The sequence below is a fragment of the Panthera leo genome, chromosome D1 (assembly GCF_018350215.1).
Source record: "Panthera leo isolate Ple1 chromosome D1, P.leo_Ple1_pat1.1, whole genome shotgun sequence".
In the NCBI taxonomy this organism is placed as follows: Eukaryota; Metazoa; Chordata; class Mammalia; order Carnivora; family Felidae; genus Panthera; species Panthera leo.
In genome coordinates, this window is record NC_056688.1 from 13,501,122 (window position 1) to 13,524,171 (window position 23,050).

At 45.0% G+C, this 23,050-nt stretch overlaps 1 protein-coding gene across 5 annotated transcripts in view; it reads right to left on the minus strand.

Annotated features, from left to right (window-relative positions):
• The window catches only part of CADM1 (cell adhesion molecule 1), a 329,962-nt gene extending 328,044 nt beyond the window's left edge, over positions 1–1,918 (minus strand). For all 5 annotated transcript variants that reach the window (XM_042906897.1, XM_042906896.1, XM_042906895.1 and 2 more), the window contains exon 1: positions 1,739–1,918. In XM_042906897.1, coding sequence (XP_042762831.1) covers positions 1,739–1,874 — 136 coding nt within the window. In that variant the 5' untranslated portion in view covers positions 1,875–1,918. The remainder of the gene's footprint in view (positions 1–1,738) is intronic.
• Between the last annotated feature and the right edge of the window lie 21,132 nt (positions 1,919–23,050).

Sequence of the window (23,050 nt, forward strand, 5' to 3'; positions counted from 1 at the left end):
GAATTCACAGAGGAAAAACACATAAACAACATCCGGAGACAAGCAGAGGCATGGAAGCAAAAATCCTCAGCTCTGGAACCGAGCAGCTGCCAGATTCCCACCCCTATACATCCCCGATAGGTTCCCCAAGCCCAGCGCCCTTGCGAGCCTGTTTCGGGGGAAAGCAACCAACCCGGCATCCCCCAAACGCAAAGCCAGCACCCCAGACATCCCCATTTCCTACAGCGTGTCTCCTGCGGTGTTTACGTAACTGTGTGTCCTCTAGCGTGTAAACAAAAGGCACAGCCCAAGCGGAGAGGCGCCCGGGAAAGGCACGGTGGCCCCAGCGCTGCGCCCGCCGCGGCCGGGGGCTCCGCAGGTGGGGGCTGAGCTCTCGGTGTCCTCCGCCACTTGTTGCTCGCGGGTCCTGCAGCTCCCAAGCTGCAAGGAGGGGCTTTGCAGGCGCGGAGCCCTGCTGCATCCCCTCCCGCACCCCAGCCCCCCGCCTCGGCCCCGTGCCTCTCGGTCCCGCTCCCAGCCCGGAGCCCGCAGCCCGCGACCGGGAGCGCGGGGACGCCGCGCGGCAGCCGAGCGCGGCGGTGGCGGGAAGGGGAGGCAGGGTGCAGCGCGGCCAGCCTTTCCGCTGGGGAAGAGCTCCGGCTCCCTTTTGTTAGCAAAAGCAAACACTGCCCTCTTCTTTCCCGACCGCGCCAACGCGCCCGGCACACGGGCAGTCACACATCGTGCTCCTGTCGAGTGCTCGGCGTCTTCGGGGAAGGCGCCGGGCGTGCAGAGCCGCCCCTGGGCAAATTCCCAAGACAGCTCCGCACGCAGGGGGCGCCCGGAGGCCCGCAGGGTGCCCGCCTGGCCGCAGAGGCCGCGAACCTCCCTCCACCACCCCAGGGCTGACGAAAAGGACCGGCAGCATGGGAACCCGGCGTCCCCACTCGCGGCGGAGGACGCCGTGGCCCAGGCGGGTTGCGGGCTCCCGGCTCCTTCCCGCAGAGGCGGCGACAGCAACCTTCCCTCCCCCCCCACCCCCCGCTCCGCGGGGCCGGGCCTGAGGAACTTTCCCTGCCTGGAGCTGGGCCCGGGAGCCCCGCAGCCGGGCGGCGGGAGCGGGGGGAGGGGGGGCGGAGGGCAGCGATCTGGCTGGAGGGAGACACGAGGGGCGCGCGGTTCGGAGGACGGTGGAGAAAGGCAGAGCGCGGGGACAGCAGGAGCGACCAGACAAGTCTGGGGATGTCCTGTAGATCGGTGAGAAATCACGCTGGAGGCGGCTGCTAGTCAGCCATGGGGAGGTCTAGGGGATAGAGAATTAGGGGGCCCGCTGGAAAGGTGGGGGCGAATGGGCAGCTCTGGGACGGGAGGACCTGCAAGTTACGGGGACAACAACGAGTTTGGGAGGGTCCGGAAGGTTGGGGGGTACCTTCCATCCATCCCCTTCTCCCACATTCTCCAGCCCCCGGGCCCCCCATTCTCACTCCACTCCGCACCCCGCGCCAAGCCGGGGAGAAAAGGTGTGGGTGCAGCCATCCCTGAGGGCTCCAATTCCCACCCAGCTGGGCAAGGGAGAAGGGGATCACCGATCCCCTCTGCCCCTTCCATCTCAGCCCTGAGTTTCCTCTCCACACTCCCTCGGATTCGGATTTAGGAAGTGGGGGAAGGTTGTCATGGAAACGTTTCCCCCTTCCACGGCTATGGCTACTGGGGTGCCTTAGGAGATTTAGAGGGCCAACCGGCCGGTGCCCACACCTACCTGTGGGGATCAGTGCCGCGGCGGAGAGGAGCAACAGCAGAAGCCGGAGTCGGAGCCCGGGAGGCGCCGCCGCCGCCGCCACCGCCGCCACCGCCGCCGCACACTGGGATCCGCTCGGCAGCACAGCACTCGCCATGTCGGGCACCTGCCTCAGACTGGCGGCGGTGGCTTCCTCCGGAGCCCGAGCGGACAACTAATGAGATGCTAATGACATGCACCGGGGGCGGAGTCCGGACCGACCAATCACAGCGCCGCTAGCCCAACCCGGCTCTCGGAGGACTCGCCCCCTCCCCCACCCCGCCCCCTGGCGCTGGCGTTCGGCGGCGCGCCCGCGCCACCTAGGGGCGGGGCCAAGGGGAGGGGCGTATGCAAATATGTTTATGTTAAAATTCGTTTTCGCTTCACCGGGATCAAGGAAAAAGTGTTCTCCTGGGCGCCTGGCGTGTGGGGGCTCGGGCTCCAGGGGGCGGGTCTCGCTTCCCGTACACCTATATTAGGAACGTATACAGCAATGGCTATAGCCGACCGACGACTGGAGAATCTCCCTAGGAGGCTCCCCTGCGCGGTACACCGAGTGCATCTAGCCTGGAAACCACACGTTGCAAATTTCCGTCACTCACCTTGCACCGAAGGAATAGATCTTTGGGAAACGGGGGCTGTTCGGGAGTGGAGAGTGAGAATGCAGGTCCCCGGATTGACAAAACAATCTGGGAGAAGTGCATGCGTGCTTTGCACGTCCGGCGGAGCGGGAGAGCCCGCTCAACAACCTAGCGGTAGACTAGGGCATAGTTGGGAGAAAGGAGCCCTAGTCGGGCTCTGGGATTTTCGAGTCGGTATCTTTGCGGTAGATTTTCAGGAAAGGTGGGTCGAGGAGGGCCGGCTCAGGCTCCCCAGCTTGCTGAAGGTCTCCTTCCTGGCTTTTATACTTAGCGTATTTAATACATTTGACACATATGCAATAATATATATTTACGACTGTACACATTCAACAAAAAAATCTTTTCCGTCAAGGCTTCGGGGTGGAGGGCGGAGGCGGGGGGTGTGAGGATAGGGTCTGCCATCTTCCTCCTTCGAGGCTCAAACCCACTCCCTCCTCTATGCCCCCAGTCCCTGCTAAGGCGGCTGGGGACCAACAGGTGCTCCGAGCTTCCCGTGTCTCTGGGAGAGGCACTCCCGGTTGAAAGGATTTGCTTCTCCGGACTCGCTCTCTCTCCCCGAAACTGCCTCTGCTTTCTTTTCAACCAGGCAGCCGGCTCTCTTGTTTGTCTGCTTTTTAATTACTTATTTTCTTCCCCTCTAGAAGATCGTATGCGCTCTGACCCTCTGTTGCTCAAGCATCAAATTGAAGGACGAGCCATATTAAGTGTAAAGGTTTATAATAATTTAAGTATTCATAGAATGCAGAACAATAAGATGTAGGAAATACAATTTGCATAATAAATATCAATATCACAACAGCTAAAACAAACCATGACAAATTATCTGTGGCTAAATGACCAAGAGATTACTGAATGTAAATTGCTAAGTCTGAGCTGTAGTCCAGAGGAGCTGCGCGAAATGACTTGCCTGGCCCTCTGTCCTCATCTTGCTAAAAAATAATAATAATAAATAAATAAATAAATAAATAAATAAATAAATAAATAAATATTACATATCAAAAAGGAAGTCAAGATCTGCCAACCCACCAAATAAGTTACACTTAAAAACAGCCTCCCATTATCCATTATGCATAAACTAATTTCGAGACTACCCTGTCTTCACAGCCCTGGATATTCTGCTCAGTAATTACAGGCTCCGATGCATGAACTACAGGCAGTTCTCAGGAAGTCAGCAAAGCTCCAGCAGACAAATAGTGCTACCTGAGGCAGGAAACCATCACCACATGGTCACCAGGATAATGCCCAGTCTGCAAAGTCCTACCTATTCTTATCACTTCCAGAAGTACAGCTACCTGAACAGACCAAAGGCAGAGTCCCACCAAAATCAAGATAAAAAATTTGAGGCTATGTGTATGTTGAAAGTGATGTGTAAATTATAAAGTAAGGTCCTTTATGCCAGGAACTCTAGCCCCCTAGCTCAGAGTAATATTTATATTTGCCACTATTATTATTATCATTATTATTATTATTACTACTATAACTACTCTTGAAATTAGTGAGTTTTTATTAAGTAGTTTGCATACATAATCTCATTTAATACTTAGAATGATCCCCATGGCACATAGTATTATCTCCCATTTTATATTTTTTAAAACATAGTGAGAAAGATGGAGCAACTGCCCCAAGGTCAAAATCTCTAAGGTGCAGACAGAGCTTATGCAATTAACCACTATGCTATACTGTGCTCAATAAATATTTGTTAAGTGAATGAATAAACATCACATCACAATGCATGAATAATAAGCATAGGATAGCTACATTTTTAACATAAGGCAAAAATATGCCAGCAACTGAGAAGCATTTTTTTTAAATAACAAGATTGCATTACACTCCTAAGGAAAAGCATTCCTTATGAGGCTGAATCTCCAAGAGAATCTAGTTAGGCCTCAAGCCTCCCACACTAGGAACACAGTATGGGGACATTGGAAGATGTGCAGTGTTTTCATCTCCCTTCATTCTCTTGGCACATCAAATGAACACCTACTCAAATTTCCAATTGGCAAAGAACAATATGGGACATTTCTGTAGGAAATGCTAATGCTGTGTGACTTACCTCACCAGAGAAATGCAAATAGCTTTAGAAATTCCACCCAAAAAACGCCACCTGTGTCACAAGTTTAAGGAACTTGTACGTCCAACTTCCCAGGTCATTGGACGTCCTTAAGCACTGGTCTGCCTGGAAAGAACCAGAGCTGAAAATTTGGGATGAGGCTGTTGCTACCCTAAACACTAGCCACACTCCTCTCCCCCCCTCAGCTCTTTCACACTGAAGATCTCGCCAAGCGATTTAACATATGGAACATGTGAAGAACGTATCAAATTCCCGCAGCCGCTAAGTAGAAGTTATGACTACTCTGGCTTTCTCATAGTAAAACTCGTCATTTTCTGCTTCGTGGACCAGAACTCCTCGCCAACTACAAGTTCCAACGTTTTTTCCCCTTGCTACATGGATTTAACCAATTTTGAAAGCCAGATGGTGTTTTTGCCATTTATAACTGATAATCAATTGTTTTGTGAATTTAATTTTTCAAGAAAGAACTGAAATACTTATCAGAATTACAATCTGGGGACTTCTTGTGTTAGAATAAAATTGCCAGAAGCACCGAGAGCCTAGTCCTTTTTTTTTTTTTTTTTTCTGAAAAAACTTTAAAGAGCGAGAGGGAAAGAGACCCGATATCATTTGCCTTCACTAAAACAGTTGAGAAATATGGAACAGCATATATGAAAAATAAACATTAGCGGGAGATTCATGTGCTGTGGAATAATCAATAAGGACTAGTGACGTTTTGCTTTTTAAAATGCTAATTGTTTGAGTATCCACGTAGAAAAAGCAATAAAGGCAAATTATTAGGAAAAACAAAACAATGTTTGGAGTCAGCATTTGCCCTGCGACTGGATTATTTGAGTATCCACAGGAAAGTCGCTTAATCAGTTTATGGAATGAATGTTTTTGTGTCTGTTTCCTCATTCCCTCCACCCCAGGCCAAATTCATATGTTGAAACCCTAACCCTTACTATGATAATATTTGTAGGCAGGGTCTTTGGGAGGTAATTAGGTCTAGATGAGGTTTGGGTTAGATGGATCCCATCCTTATGTTTTAGGAATCGATACCAGAGCTCTCTCTCCACATACAGGCACGAAGGAAAGACCGTGTGAGCACACATCAAGAAGGCAACTAGCTACCTGCAAACCAGGAAGAGGGCTCTCACTGGAACCTAACAATACTGGCACTGATCTTGAACTTCCAGCCTCCAGAACTGTGAGAAAATAAATGTCTGTTATTTAAGCCAGCCGGTCTCTGGTATTTTGTTATAGCAGCCAGCGCAGACTAAAAGAATCCCTAAGCCTCAGCTTCCATTGTCAAAAGGTATATTAAAATTACAATAAATGTCAGCTTTTAATAGAAAGTCTTCCATAAATTAATGTTAGAATATTGGACTGGATAGAGTCTTAGTCTATCTAGTAAGCAGCTCATCTGTACTTAGATTAAGACTAAGCAGCTCATCTTTGGGGGCATCAGTCTATGAATCTTTATGAAATATAAAGCCCCCTAAATCCATACTCCTAAATGAGTAATTAACCACTTTACCCACAGGTTTATTCTTCTAGAATCATAGAGTTGACAGTAAACTTGCATATCGAGAGTAGAGTATCAGTTTGAAGGAAAGATATGTGGACTTATAAACTCCACATAAACTGGGTCAAGGAGCAGCCCCAATGCAAGCAGAAGGGAAATTTGCCTTGGAGACCCAAGTCACAGCTGCAATCAGATATCTAAGAATATATCTGGGTATTTGTGGTGGATCCAAATATATATTCAATAAAAAAAAAAAATGTATAGAGCACCCCGATGGAACGCTCATATTTTTTTTTATTTTTTAATGTTTATTTATTTTTGAGACAGAACACACAGGCTGAGGCTGAGGAAGGGAAGAGAGATGGAGACAGAGGGTCCGAAGCAGGCCCTGCACTGTCAGCGCAGAGCTGGTTACAGGGCTGGAACTCACAAAGTATGAGATCTTGATCAGAGCCGAAGTTGGATACCTAACTAAGTGAGCCACTCAGGTGCCCTGGAACAGTCATTGCCAAGTTCTGGGAATATAAAGGTTAATGACAAACTACCTACTGGCAAGGAACTCAGAGTATATTAGGGAAGACGGAAGACGGATTTGTCATATATGTTATACGTGATAAGTGTTTTTATAATTAGGCATACGCGGTCCTGTGTGAACAGATAAGGGAGGCACCTAACTATCCCCAAGGGGCAGCTGTGAATATCTATAGAGCAGGGGAAAATTCATGCAGAGGAATGCTCAGGAACTGAGTCTTGGAAGTTGAACGAGACTCTACAGGATGGACAGGGAAACTATTGAGGGCCAGGGAAGGTATGAGTAGGGGAAAGGTCATTTGCAAGGCCCAGAAGCTTAGGAGAGCATGGCGTATATTTGGGAAATGACAAACAGAATGGCTGGTTCCCAGGCTACTGACCAATAAGTGCCAAGAGAAAAAGCTGGAAACAATGTACAACCAGGGAATGCCTTGACTGACATGCTAAAAAAGTTTCAGTTGCTGATTCTAGGTAAGGGGAACCAATTCAACTAGTAAGAATTCATGGTCAGGATACATACTAGAAAGATTATTCTAGTGGTATCATGGTAGAGAAATCTTAAAATGACTCCTAGGTTCGTACTTCCAGCATGTGAGAAGATGTTGGTACCGTTCCTGCAAGATAGATATCGGGGAATGGAATGGGCCTATCTGAGTGTTTACTGTTATTTCTGGGATGGGCAATGGGAAGAAGATGATGATCTCACTTCGGAGGTGTCTATGAAATATTCAGCCAGGCAATAAAAAAACATCAAAAACGCTGATCGGAGCTGGGAGTTAAGAGACCACATAAGTGGAAGTTGAAGTCATGGACTTGGTAGCAGAGGGAGGGGAGGTGGGCACCTAGAGAGAATATATTGAAGGACATTTTAAAAATAAGCCAGGAAAAATACCACACATGTACCCTAACCCCTAACCCTAAGCGTAACCAAACCTCAGCCCTAGATCTGAGAAAGTAGCTCCCTGAACACACAATAAGAAAAACTGGGAAGCAACCTCGTTGTTTTGGAGAGACCCCAAACATTTAAGAATTAATAGAATTTCTGAAAATGGTATGAAGGTAGAGATAAAAAAATAAAATAAAATGAAAATAAGCCAGGAGTACAACTATGATGAACACGAATTATTTAAGAAGTTGGTAGAGCTTGAAAAGGAGGGACATGGGGATAGGGACAGAAGAAAAAGAGGAGAGCTCAACAGGGAAGAGACAGCGATTCACCATGTCAATTGCTACAAAGAGGTCAAATAAATACATTTCATAAAAACTATGAAGGGGCACCTGGGTGGTTCAGTTGGTTAAGCATCCAATTTCAGCTCAGGTCACGATCTCGTGGTCCATGTTGGGTTCTGTGCTGACAGCTCAGAGCCTGGAACCTGCTTTGGATTCTGTCTCCTTCTCTCTCTGCCCCTCTCCTGCTCGCGCTCTCTCTCTCTCTCTCTCACACACACACTCTTTCTCAAAAATAAACAAACATTAAAAAATTTTTAAAAATAAAAATAAATAAAAACTATGACGACTTGCCATTCGAGATAAAATGCTGAGGACCAGAATGTGCCTGGCCTCTAACTGAGTATAAATGGTCTGATTCAAGTTTGACAAAACAAGGAAAAAGACATGTGCTAATTTTGCTTATCTTGCCAGTAGGGCAGGAAGATGTGATTTGCTAGTGATTTTCTAATATGGAAGAAACAGCTTTAGACTTTTTCCATTTGACATTCAATTTCATTGACACTGACAGACAGCCTTAGGTTGGATAGAGGGATTGTTGCGACAGAGGCAACTCAACTAATTATCACATACAGACCTTAGTTTTTATTTTTGAACTAAAATATGATTGGTCATGAAGCTGTAAAAGTTTTTCCCACACTTTAAAAGTCATATTTTCCTGATATGATATCGTAATTGTCAGATCTAGCTTTGTGATAATTCCATAGCCGTACAGCACAACTTCCCAGGCAGCAGGATTTGAGCAAGATCCATTAAAAAACAGATATTGATATCTATAGATTTTCATAAGGCTGCAAATATAAAATGGCCATATTATGAATATGAGATTGTATCACTTGCGTTGCTAAAAGATGACAATGGTAATATAACTTTTTGTAATATGGGTTGTAAACAGGACAAGTCCTGAATAGAAATTGTCTTGAAAATCCATCTTGCAGTCCCAAACAGGTGTAAATTTGGGGAGGATGGTCCCAAAAGCCCATCCTCACGGTCTTATGTGGGCCCTGACCGAGTGTTCATGTTTGTCCTTAGGGTTTCAAACGATACTCCAATTCCACACCCATGTTTTGAATTGGATATTCTACATTTGTTTCCTTCTCTTTTGGGGAAAAGAGGGAAACTTAGAAGTTAGAGGGCTAGCTAACTAGCCCTCTAACATTAGCCAACAGGCCCACGTTTATTCATTCTTCAAACTCTCAACTTAATTCAACCCATTGTGTGACTGATAGCAAACACCAAACCCTAAATTTCCAAAGAAACACATGTAGTTTAGCAATGTACCTCACATTAAAGTCAACGCCTGCCTAAATCCCATTTAGCTCTTTGAAAATGCAGGGGTTTGTCAAAGGGTTCCAGAAGAGGAATATTCATTCTACTCTTTTGCAGATTTATATAGGTTTATTTATTTTTCTTTTTTAAAAGTTGTTTCAGCTCCCCAAGAATACCCTTCTGTCAGCTAGCAGGAACCCCACGTGGGGCTTTGAATATCTTCTTTTACCTGTCCCTAGACTGTGAAGAACTCAAGTTCAGTTTGTTTAAAGACCGTGTTTTGAAGAAAAGCGAGGCTTAATTTCAGTCTTTCATGTTCGTTGACAGCATTGTCACTCGCTAAGCTATTTCTCTAAGACTTTCGTTACAGTACTAATATCTCTCTATATATTTTATTTATGTGGCTTGGTCTGTGATGAATAACACATTTATGCAAAAATCTCAATATATCCACAAGATGCCAATACACAGAGCGGCAAACTCTTCCTGCGCTGCAGTTAATAAAATGCAGTAAATAGCATATAGTTTCAGAGGCAATTAGTACAGTTCATGACTTCAATTACAAAAAAAAAAAAAAAGCCCTTATGATTTCTAATAATTGTTATTTATCTTTCATCTAAAGTGTTCCTCTTGTCGGTGTCAGCTTTGGCCCAGAAATAGCATTGCCGGTGGGGAAAGCATATAGCCACAGCTCGCCCCGATAGGATGAGGAGGAGAAACAGAAGATCAGGACCCTTGAGCCTACTACTTCTCTTGAAGAGCTACTCCATGGGACTATGGATTGATCTTGTTCTGCTGTGCTATCCACTCGCGCCCTCCCACTGAAGTCAATTACCCGGCTTCTCAGTTCATAGAGCCAACCTGAGGAGAACATTTTGCTGGCTAACGCAGAGGAGGAGAAAATCTAGTGAAGCCAATCCAAACTTAGGAAAGGATACCAGGTCCAAGTTCGCAAGGTCTCTGGCATATTAGTCTCCTGCAGAGGCACTGTGGAAATCAAGAGCATCTTCACCTCAGATGCCACCAACTCACTTCATCTGATTCCATTCTTGGGTGGACGTGAAACAAGCCCAGAGAAGGGAGGGTCCCCAGTCCTTTGCCCAGCCCTCCATCTCCAGGCAATGCCAGTGGGTCCATGTTCTGCTCCCAAAGGATCTCTCAAGACAGCTAACACTCCAGAGACCCTAGAAACATCATACCTGATATTTAAAGTACTCTGTCCCCTCTTCTCAAATTTACAAGACAACCATCACCCTTGTATTCGGGGAAGCCATGTTATGCGGGTACATGACATATGCTCAGCATCTACTGCAAAGAGAATTTCTGATTTACAATTTACAAAATGATCTCTTCCACCCTCTGGGTTTGCACTGTGGCTCATCCAGGGGCTTTTACTCAATATGTGTTCTGTTAGGAAGATGACAGAGAAAAAAATAAAAAGTCTTGCGCTAATAAAACAGTCTTTTGATTTAGAACAAATCCTATTGAGGACCTAAGGACATGTCATCACGGTACCATCACTTCTTCATTATCTGATTCTTCTCCCAATTGGCATGCCTGACAGAGAGCCATATTCTCTCAAAACCAATGATACGGGGGTATTTGGAATAAACAGAAGAGCTCCTAGTCAGTGAATATCTCAGATTGCTATGGATTGTGACTTTTAAAGCCAGTTCCTAGGAACTCAGCCTTTTTATCTTCAAATGTTCAAAATTAATTTGCCGAACCATACAGATGGGCTCTCTCCTCTCACTAAACCTGCCTTTAAAATCACTGAGGTTTAGGCTGCACTTTCCAGGTGGAAGCAGAGGGGAGGTTTTTTCTAGTGTTTCCTCCTTCTTGTTTTTTAACTATGTCATTGATTTATTTATTTTGAATAATTGAGAAAAGAGATCTGTTTTGCAGAGGGCAAGAGGGCCGTAGCTAATGCACAAACATCGAGTATACAAAAGTAGCTCAACTCAATTATCTGGGGTCTGGGGAGACTCCAACCTACCCATTTCTGTTTCTCAGAAGCAGGCTAAAAAATCACCCAAATGGAACTGGTTTGCTGAATCAGGTTACAATGGCCAATTCCATATTCTCATTATTTTCAAAAGATTGCTCCTCTGCTCCGAAAGGCATCGCAAATAAACACGAAAAAGAGAAGAGAAAACTCACCTTCTCCCTGGAAAAAGCTCAACCTTAAGGATACGGTAGCGCTCTTGCTCCCTGGCGTTTCCACAAAGCCCCAAACTCAGAATCCCTGAAAGGACATGGGGAAAACAACCTAGAAGAGCCACATTGGGGAAACTCTACTCACTGCTAAATAGTCTTTCTATTTAAGGTATTTACAGGAATTTTTAGGGCTCTTACCCCCCATAACACATATCATTTTCAGACACTTTGTATTTCATTTAAACCCTCTACTCTTGAAGGAATTGTCATTTTCTTGAAGGTGAGTTGCCCATCCTGTTGACGTTTGTTTAAGGTCAAAAGGCAAAAGGGAGAACAGGAGGCGCTATGTGCCAGGATTGGGCTAGTTTGCTTTCAATGCAAATGTCTTCTTTTTTAGAAGCTCTCCTTTTTTTTCCCCCCTCCACGGATAAGCATATCACACAAAGGCCCTTCTGGCAGAAAAAAACTGAAATAGACTTATTTTGATCCTAAAAAGGGCTAAGGGGACATTATTTAAATTTTTGCTGAGGTGATCAGATCGTCAAATTACTTCACTGGTAACAGGAATACTACAGAGAAAATCTGTATTCAAATGTTTTATTACTATTTTTCTTTGGTACATTTGAAATGCATTTTGGAAACCATCAATAAAATGAAAAGGCAACCTACTGGACGGGAGAAGATATTTGCAAATCATACTCCAGTAAAGGGTGACTATGCAAAATATATAAAGCATTTATATGACTGAACAACAACAACAACAAAACAATTAAAAAAATGGGCAGAGGACTTGGGTAGACATTTCTCCAAAGAAGCCATACAGATGGCCAACAGACACATGAAAAGATGCTCAAGCTCACTCATCATCAGGGAAATGCAAATCAAAATCACAACGAGATAGCACCTCACACCTATCAGATTGGCTAGTATCAAAAAGACAAAAAAATAACAAGTGTTAGCAAGGATGTGGAGAAAAGGGAACCCTCATATACTGTTGGTGGGAACGTAAATTGGTGCGGCCACGGTGGCAAACCAGTATGGAGATTCCTCAAAAAATTAAAACTAGAACTACCATATGACCCAGCGATTGCACATCTGGCTATTTATCCAAAGAAAATACAAGCGCCAATTCAAAGAGATAAAAGCACCCTTACATTCATCGTAGCATTATTTGCAATAGTCAAGATATGGAAGCAACCTAAGTGTCCATCAACAGATGAATGGATAAAGAAGTGGCATGTGTATACAATGGAATATTACTCAGTTATAAAAAAAGAATGAAATCTTGCCATTTGTGACAACATGGATGAACCCAGAGGGTATTATGCTGAGTGAAATAAGTCAGACAGAGAAAGACAAATACCGTACGATTTCACTTACGTGTGGAATCTAAAAAACGAAATGAACACACAAAACGAAATAGAAACTTACACATAGATACGGGAAATAAACTGTTGATTACAAGAAGGAGGAAGGATGGGAGTGGGTGGGTGAAATACGTGAAGGGGATTAAGAGGTACAAGCTCCAATTATAAAATAAATAAATCATGGGTAGGCAATGTAAGCATAGGGAATGTGATCGATAAGATGGTAATAACTTTGTGTGGTTGCAGATGGTAATTAGACTTATCATGAGGATCATTTTATAATGTATAAACATATCGAATCACTAGGATGTACACCTGAAACTAATAGGATATTGTATGCCAGTTATTCTAGTAAAAAAAATGCATTTTGACAAAAGTATACAAATTTTAATCAGAGCTGAGAAGTATGGAATAAGAGAGAAGCATCAATATTTCCCTCAAGGTTTAAGATAGTTTTTCCTAATATCTCTCTCCACGAAGCTCAAATGTTGAATGGACCTGCCTTCATCTTCCTTTACAATTGCTTTCCTGGGTATTTTAAAATTAATCAGTCAAGCAAATATTTATTGACCAATATACTATGTTCGGCACTAAGAAAGATACAAAGCCATACAAGACATGATCTCTTGTCTCAAAGAATTTATAATTGAGTTTAAAAGGCAAGATCTGTGAAAAGTTAACTAGTAGCTCAAGGCAGTATGTGGGAAGCATCTAATACGTCGGGGGGAAAGCTAGGCAAATATATTAAAATCTGTTAAATCATTCCTTATTGTACAGATATAGGTACTTCGAGAATCACTTTGTGTCCCTTATGCAAGGAAAACTAAAAGAGTTTATATAACATAATTGACTATAAATACAACCAAATTTCAAAAAGCGTTAGTACATTTACACATCCAAATGATACGCCTGCTAATATTGGTGCTGTTCCCCTGACTTGCCAAACTGAGGGGGGAACATCAGAAACTGGATGCAAAATTTGCATATAATTTCAGTTCCTATAACAAGCTCCTTCTCCCTTCCTGCTCTGTTCTCACTTCTTTGTTGCCACTCAAGAGCCTGAAGGACATGGTAGTAGGCCGATTAATGGCCCCCCAAATAGCCAAGTCCATCCAGTCTCCAGAAGTTGTGAAAGTTCCTTATATGGAAAAGGGGTCTTTGCTGCAGACGAATTAAGGCAAGGGTCTTGAGATGGGAGATTATCCAGGTGGGCCCTAACTGCAGTCACAGTTACCTTCGTAAGATCGAGCTAGAGGAGGATCTGACATACACACAGAAGAGGCGATGTGAAGACAGAACGGAGGGAGGTTTAAAGATGCCAGCCTTGAAGATCAGAGGAATGCTACTGTGAGCCACGGACCAGCAGCATCAACCAGAAGTGGGAAGAGGCAAGGAGCGCATTCTCCCGGGAGCTTCTGGAGGCACTGCAGCTCTACCAACACCTTAATTGGGCCCAGTGATACCGATTTTGGACTTCTGGCTTCCACAACTGTGGGAGAATACATTTCTCTTGTTCTAAGTTGGGTGGTGATTTGATACAGCAGCCTGGAGAAACTAATACAGACACTAATGTTTATTTGAGTGTTACCATGGGCCCGTTACTCCACATAAGACATCTCATCTAATTCTTGCAAAGACGGAGTATCGTTATGATTATATGGCTGAGAAAATTGCAGCTCAGAAAGGTGAAGTAATGCTCACAGATCTAGCTGATTGAAGCCCATACACTCTCTGCGAGGCCATATTTTCTCAGTGCCTTTCTTTTCCTTTGATTGGCAGTCATTCCTGCGTCAGGCTACGATAACCCAGCCTGGTATGAAATGTAACAAGCTTCAACGTGCACACATGTGGATTTCTTTCGCTTTTGTCTGCTTTGCAGTTTCTGTTTTAATCCAACGCACACACTCACATCCTGACATTAGTTTCGAACAAAACAAAACAGAACACAACACAACACGCGTTGCCTTTTTGCTGTGGAGCCTGCCAGTGATTTGGGTCTGGGAGTCACCCTACGGAACAGGCCTTTACGGCTTAGCCCCTACCTGGCTGGGAGAGGCGCATCTCGGCCCCAGACTGAAAAGAATCCCCCTCCCCCTGCCCCCACTACTGTTGCAAACACACATATCTGATGGTGACAGTGTGCTGCTAGCTAACGTTTCAGCAAAGGGGGCTTTGTAATAGAGAAAGAAGAGGGGCCGACGCGGGGAGGGAGGGAGTTAATTTTGTCTCTGTTTCCTCTTCCTTCCTTTGATGGCTGCCCTGGTCTTTGAAGTTGGGTAAATACACAGCATGGTGGGAGGGGATGCCAGCTGCCCAGACACCACTGGCAGAAGACTGAAGAGCTGTCGCCTTCCCTCCCCAGCCTGGGAGGTGTGCCCTATTGCAACACTTCTTCCCCAGGGGGATTGCACGTGGGGAGCTGTCAAATAACAAGTCCCAGCCCGTATACCGGTTGTGAGGCCTTAAGTGAGATCCATCCTGGATGCGGGATTCTGACTCCCGCGTTGTCCCCTCTTCAGCTCATCATCTGTGATGTCAGAAAAAATAGCAAGAAAGGCCCTCTGTCTCTTTCCTCTTGCCTCCCTGCCCCTCTTCTGTGGCCCACCTTCTTTGCAAACTCGCTTTGGAGTTTAAGGGGCTGCCTTCTGTTTTCTTCTTTCCTTTCTATTAGAATGTAAACTTCTAGATGGCCTATTCACACTGGAAACATTCATTAAGCACTTACAGTATACAATGTGATGTACTAGTGAGCCAGACAAACTGCACAGAGGGGGCAACAAGCGAGCAGCAAAGGGCTGTGAGGAGAATGCACCTCGTTTTTCCTGCAGGAGAAGCACAGCACGCCTTTCAGAGGATAGCTTCCTGCCGAAGCAGACGCATCTGGATGCCAAGGAAAGCATCCTCCAAACTGTGACAGAACAAAGCCAAACAACCAGGAGACAGTTCACCCCTACTGACCAAGTGACTGGGAACTACCAACCCTGAAGGTGGAAGAGCCGAGGCAAAACAAAATCAAATGCAAAGAGGAAGCTTTTGAAAGGGAGGAAGGTGGAGACTCCGGAGGTCAAGTCAAGACTGCGTGAAGGGTTGGGAAGGAGGAGCCGCGCTCAGCAATCCACAGAACAGGAGAAAAAGAAATGAGTAAAAAGCATGTCCTCTCACAAAGAAAACTGTAACCAACCATGAACAAGCTCGGGTAGAAACTTCTGGGGTCTGTTACTGGATCTTATTAGGTACCACTCTTCTCTTCTTGGGGACTCAACTAAAATCTCATCGTTTCCAAGAATCTTCCAAGTGTAAGGAAACAAGATAAATATTGCCATTATGTCTATTGAAAGTGATAATAATTCAAATTTGTGGAACACTTAACCAGATACACACAAGGGTTGATGCTAAGTGCTGTAGGGAATGGAATGTTCTCTGGAATAGGGAGCTACTCTTCTTATCTGCATTTCTTTACCTACAGATAAGAAAACTGTGGGTTGGAGATGTTAAGTAGTTAACCCAAGGTAACCGTTAGTAAGTGTTGGAGCAGTTAGAAATCAGTTGGGAACTTGGACGTAAATATGTCTAATCCTGCAGTCCATATTACATTGTCAAATATATGGTGAATAATATGGATGTACACACACACAGGTGCACACACGTACATGTACCCTCATTAGCACCATTCTTATAGCTCTTTGGTTGTCTTCAGATCCCTGATGTCACGCCTGCAATTTCTTTCTGCTACTCTTTCTCGAAACGTTGGTCAATTGTCCCTGGAGACGGTGACGCTTATCATGCCCTCCATAATATAAAAAATAGCTACTCACCTGTAATTCTTTGTTTCCTGGACTGTTCTTCTTAACACACCTTTATCCTCCATGAGGCTTTATTTTAACGCTCAGTATAATACTCATTCTCTCTTTCCTCAAGGCAAATTCACAATTTTTTCTCAGTCAGTAAGGGTCAACATGAGAATACAAAATAAATGCAAGGAGCCAAGCTGTATCTTTCTCCATAGGGCAGTGAAGAGCCCAGTGAATGAATGTACTGTAGTTTGGTGCCTTTAGACTCATTGGTTGAGAGTATGCCCTCCCTGAGTTAGCTCAATAGTACTTAGTGGCTCTCAGTTTTAAACAGGCATCAGAATCACCTGGAGGGCTTGTTAAAACACAGATTACTGGACCCCACCCAGAGGTTCTTTTTTCTTTATCTTTTTTTTAAGTAGGCTTCATGCCCAGCGTGGGGCCCAATGCCAGTCTTGAACTGGACCCTGAGATCAAGATCCTGAGATCAAGACCTGAGCTGAGATCAAGAGTAGAACGCTTGACCGACTGAGCCACTCAGAGTAGCTGATTCCGTAGCCTCGGGTGGGGCTCTAGAATCTACATATCTAACAAGTTCCCAGATGCTGCTGATGCTGAACTGGGTGCCACATTTTGAAAACCACTGGGGTCCAGGCACCTGGGTGGTTCAGTCAGTTAAGCATCTGATTTTGTCTCAGATCATGATCTCACAGTTCATGAGTTCAAGCCCCGGGTCGGGCTCTGTGCTGACAGCTCAGAGCCTGGAGCCTGCTTCGGAGTCTGTGTCTCCCTTGCTCTCTGCCCCTCCCCTGCTCACGCTCTGTCTCTGTCTCTCTCTCTCTTAAAAATAAATAAAACAAAAACATAAAGAAAAATAAACAAATTAACCTGCAAAAAAAATAAATAAAACATTTTAAAAGAAAAAAAAAGGCCACCGGAGTCAAGAAATGGATTAATAAACCTATTAACAATTTTTTTAATGTTTATTTATTTTTGAGAGAGAGAGACAGAGCATGAGTGGGGGAGGGGCAGAGAGAGAGGGAGACACAGAATCTGAAGCAGGCTCCAGGCTCTGAGCTGTCAGCACGGAGCCCGAGGCAGGGCTCAAACTCAGGAACTGTGAGATCATGACCTGAGCTGAAGTCAGATGCTTAACCAACTGAGGCACCCAGATGCCCCTAATACACCTATTTCAGAACGAAATAACATTATAATCAATTCGGATTGCATGGGACAGTGCTAAACGGATATATACATAAATAATCTCACAGTGTATATGTGCGTGTGTGTGTGTGTGTGTGTGTGTGCGTGTGTGCGTAAACAGATACATGTATATACAACTGTCCAAAGCATGTTCGTTCAGATCACTTCTTTTCAGCCACATGACTTTCCCATGAAGTAACATAACCCTGTGTGTCTAAGACAGTGGACTCTAAGTCTGGACAGGCCTTAGTTCAAATACCCAATCTTCCAATTACTAGCTGTGCTACTTTGGGCAACCCACAGTGAGCTAAGACTCATCTCCAAAATTGAAAAAGATGAGTGTGTACTTCGTGGTGTCGTCGTGAGGACTGAGATAACACAGGAGAGGCGCTTCACGCACTGACACTTGACAAATGGTCTGCGAACACAGGTGCCATCGTTCCGGTCCCACAGCTCAGGTACTAGAAGCATAAGGGACTTGCCGAGGGACCCCAACCTGCTGGGGGCAGAGCTGAGCCTCTGGATTGCCAGGTGCAGATTCCCGTTTAGGTGATCTCAGCACGTTGCAGATTCTGCAGGCAGCTTTGGGGACGGTAGTACCTCGGTTAATGAAGCCTCGGGGAATGGAGTCCTTTTATTCCGCATTTTAAAAGCAAACAAAAAACGCTTCATAAATCATTTGAAGAAAAGCTGCGTGTATTCACAGCTGCCCATGACAAAAATACCTCTGAGCACAGCTTCTGTTTGTCCCTTCCCGGGTGAATGTAAATAGGGCTCATCCTGGGCAAATCTGTAAAGGCGAAGATTCCTTTATTCCGCCTCCGTGGCAAATGTCAGGCATTCTCTGTCCTCCTTTTCCTTCTCAAAATAGGCAAGGGCCTGTTATCAGTCACTTAGTCTTATTGGCAGATGGACTTCAGCGTGAGTAAGTTGTAATACACAATCACATTTATAGTTCGAGTCTTTCATATTTAACTATGGGAATCAAAACTTTTCGTCACGAACCTAAATTTCAGGCGTTAGCTGGCAGACGGAGAGAAATGAGGGAAGAGAGCCCTGGGATATCTTCTGTTTCCCTGGGACCCTAAAGAGAAGTGTGTGCTGGGAACAGTCAAACTCTCTCCCCCGGCAGCTTGCTGGGAGTGGGATAGGAGGGGTGCAGTGGGAGCCTCCCGAATCTCCCGTGCCCATCACCCACGCCCCACCAAGTTCCCCCAGTAAACACATAGGTAAAAGCAGTCGGGGAGGGGATGCGGCACCTGGGTGCTTAGTCGGTTAAGCGTCCAACCTCTGATTTCAGCTGAGGTCATGATGGAACCTTGTGTTGGGCTCCGTGCTGACGGTGCGGAGCCTTCTTGGGATTCTCTCTCTCACTCTCTCTGTCCCTCCCCCATTTATGGGTGCATGTGTGCATACACGCTCTCTCTCTCGAAATATTGCCATCCCTATATTTCTTCACAGAAATTCTGAAACGGTCACTGTCCCAGACCCTCTCTCTGCCACATCCCTCCCTTTTTTTTTTTAATTTATTTTTTTAATTCTGAGAGAGAGAGAGCATGAGTGAGGGAAGGGCAGAGAGAGGGAGACAGAGAATCTGAATCGGTGCCCTCAGCACAGAGCCTGATGCGGGGCTTGAACTCACCAACTGTGAGATCATAACCGGAGCCAAAGTAGGACGCTTAACGCACCCAGGTGCCCCTCCCCTATTTTTCACACCTAACTACGGATTAGGCTCCTGCCTCCAGCTTGGAACAAATTACTTAGCTTTCCTGAGTCTTAGGTGCCTCACTTTTGAAGTAGAAATAAGGACTCCTTCATTGGGAACAGTCTGAGTGACGGGGGATACTGTAGATAAGGCTCCTAGGACAGAGCCTCCAGCTGGTGGACACTTAATAAATGCCTATTCATTTCGTTTGCCAATCTGTCATTTGCTTGGCCATTAAAATACACATATGGGCATCTACTATGAGCCAGGAACTAAGCTGGCCCCTGGAAACACAATGACGGGCAAGGCAGTGTTCTCTTCATGAGATAGCTGATCTAGTTAGGTGGTTCTCAATCCTGATTTGCATCACTGGTGGAAGGAGCTTTCCCCGGACCCCACCCCGGATCTTCTCACTTGGCATCTCTGGGAAGGAAAATGTATTAAAAGCTCCTCTGACGTTGGGGAGGCAGAGCCAATGTTGAGAACCGCTCAGGTGGGTCCGTCTCTCCTCTCCCTTCCCCCAATCCTCCCCACAACGTTAAAGCTGGTTCTTCCTCTTCCTTCCCTTTGCCTCAGTCAGCACACTGTAGGTTTTCTGACACATCCTTTGTTATTTTAGTTACGATTCTATTGTATTTTAGTTAGTATTTACTATTGTTTTGGATCTTTGTTTTCCTGCATCCTGGCACACATGCTTCTACTCCCTCCATATTTGTATATCTGGTCATAATGTTTATGACAGAGAAGTTTGTCATTGAGATAGGTCTTTTTTGTTAATAATGGTTATGCCTGTAGACCTAAGCATGTGGTCTGGGTGACGGCTACTGTTTTTCTAGAGCCTTCTTAGCGACTTGCTCCCTGTCTTCAGGCCCCACCACAATGACTGGCTTCCTTCTGTTCATATTAATTAATGTAACAAATTGTGGTAGTTGAGAGTTCAAATTTCCCATCTACATCAGGATAGTTACTGGTTGGCAAAATGATATCTTCAGACGCCAGAGGCCTTATGATTACTAAGTTCATACCAAGTGCTGTAATTATTATGATGATTTATCACTCAAAAAACCCTCAATAGTACAACCAAGTCCTTCAAAGAGCCATCCAATTTAGCTCAGAATCAATACCAAATGTTATCCAAAAGTCAAGTTCTGTTGTAAGACACTAGACCCATGACTGATCGATAGGCAGATAGACAGATACGCAGGCTATAGGTTGGTCAGTTATAATTCTAAGCTGCCATTTTAGGGGGAAAAAAAGAAAAGGAAAAGAGAGGAAGAAAAAGGTTAAAATCCCAAGATTGGATGGAATGAGCTGAAGTGTTTTCAAATGGATTTGAGAAACTGAACTGTTCCCAGGCGGAAAGATAAAATGTAAAGCCGTAGTCAGTCTGGCTTTCTGGCTCGCCTAACCTTTTTACTGCCGGATAATGAGGAATCAGCTATAATTTAGACACAGTATTCTTTTCACAGATTATATGGAGGTTTAGAGGGTGGGGGAGAGGAAGGGGAAAGGAGACAGACTCACTTTATAGCCATGCATCATCATCCCTCTTGGGCAGAAGAGACAAGTAGGCCCTCCCCAGGAGGCACGTCGGGGGAGCAGTGCCCTCTGTGTGTGTTGTTGTGACGAATTTCAAATCAAGAGCGTTCTTGAATTGGATTTATTACAATTGGAAGAAGAGAAATTGTAATCTTTATGAGCCAACGACATGGAGCCTTATAATAAGGGAATGAGGGATCATTTCAAATTTAAAGCAAATTAGATTACTGGGGTCAAATTCTTTAGCGGAAACATCATGCCTTCAGAGCACTGCACATGTATTTGATACCCCTCCCCCCTCCGCCCAGGTTTTGCGTCAACATTGAAGTGTGTTTTAAAAACATATTTAATACTCATATGCAGTGAAAGTCCCTTAAAAAGTCAAATAATGAATGGACGGGAGAAGAGGAATCTACCAAAAGAATTCACTGATTTATACACGAGAGCTCGCTGTCATTCACTTCCAGACCTGTAAGGAACCTCACCAAGTCTCTAGGTAGAAGCACACACACGCCATTCAGGAAAGGGTGTCACAGTTACAAATTTTTCATGCAAGGAGATTTTCGAGTTTATTCTTTTTTCTTAATGTTTATTTTTGAGAGAAAGCAAGACAGAGCATGAGTGGGAGAGGGGCAGAAAGAGAGGGAGACACAGAATCTGAAGTAGGATCCAGGCTCTGAGCGGTCAGCACAGAGCCTGATGCAAGGCTCGGACTCACAAACTGGAGATCCTGACCTGAGCCAAAGTCAGATGCTTAACTGACTGAGCCACCAGGCACCCCTTTTTTTCTTTTTTCTTTTCCTTTTATTATATTTTTATTTATTTATTTAGTTTGAGAGAGAGAACATGAGCAGGGGAGGGGCCGAGGGAGCGGGAGAGAGAGAATCTGAAGCAGGCTCCACGCTCAGTGCAGAGACCGATGCAAAGTTGAGAGTCAATCTGTCGACTGTGAGATCGTGACCTGAGCGGAAACCAAGCATCAGACGCTCGGCCGACGGAACCACCCAGGTGTCCCATCTAGCTCTTTCAATTGCTTTTTCTAGTATTCTGTCTCTGAGCAAGACCAATACATTCTCATGTCTTTCCGAGCTCTTGCCTTACGATTTAAGATCTTGTCTTTAACCTGTCCTTTGTGTTTACCCCCAGTCCTTCAAAAACACCCACCACCCACATTGTTCTGATCTAGGACATTGCTCATAATTAAGTTTCACTGCCAACCAAAGATCTTTCCCATGATATCATTTTGGAAATGTGTATATCGGCCCCTGCACGTAGTATGTGCAATATGTCTCCATCTTGCCGTTCTGTCTATTCCCCACCAAAGCGGAAGCCAGCGTGGCTCCCCTCCTCCAACCCTGAGTCTTGCCACAATTCCAAGCTTCTTGGGGTCTATCTACTTCTTTTTCCACTTTCCATTCCTTACGTCTCTCAAGAAATTGGCAAAGTAATAAAAAGATTCTAGCTCTAATCCAGCTGCGGTCTGTGATTCACTGAAAACTAAAATAAAGAATTTGAACCCAATTCTGGTCAGGGAATTAATAGGGTTTGGGAGAATACAGATGAAAATAAATAGATGACACTTTCCATTCTCCCGCAGTTTTGGTGCTAGAACAATGGGTGGCTGGAAGTTCAAAGCTTTTCCTCTTCTAGCCCTGTCAAGTCTGGGAATATAAACAATGATATTTGCCTTCTATCCAATGGTCTCAACACACCTTGTTAACACATCTGAATAATTACCCCCATTGCAGAGGCAGTGAGTGAGAGACAATAATTAGGCATCAGGCCAAGCTGTTCTCAGCCGTGGTGGCTGGAATCAGAGTCAAGGCTTGTGTGCACCCCCCAGACTATTTACTTTTCAGCCAATTCAGCCCAGAGGGACCTCCCTGGCCCCTTTCACTAGCATCTCCCTTGAAACACTAATGGGCCAAGAAGACCCACAGTCGGCTGTGGAATAGTAATTTTTCTGTTCCTAAGAAAGGTCTCTCTGGAGATCCCTTGTGCCAAGTGGAGGTTTAGATGATCCAAACATTTAAGTGCATATTGACTGCAGTCAGATACTGTACCCTGACCCGCATCACAAGCTCTGGACTGTATTTCTCTGGAATACTAGCTTTTTATGTATTAACCTTCCACCAGCTCCCCATGGAACAGAGCACAGGCCAAAATCAAAGGCCTTGACAAGGGTCAAAGTTTTACCTATTAAGCTGTGTGGGAGCTTGACCTTGAATACTGAGTTTTGCATTAACTTAATATTGCTACAGATTCTTTAAAGAATTTAAATAATTG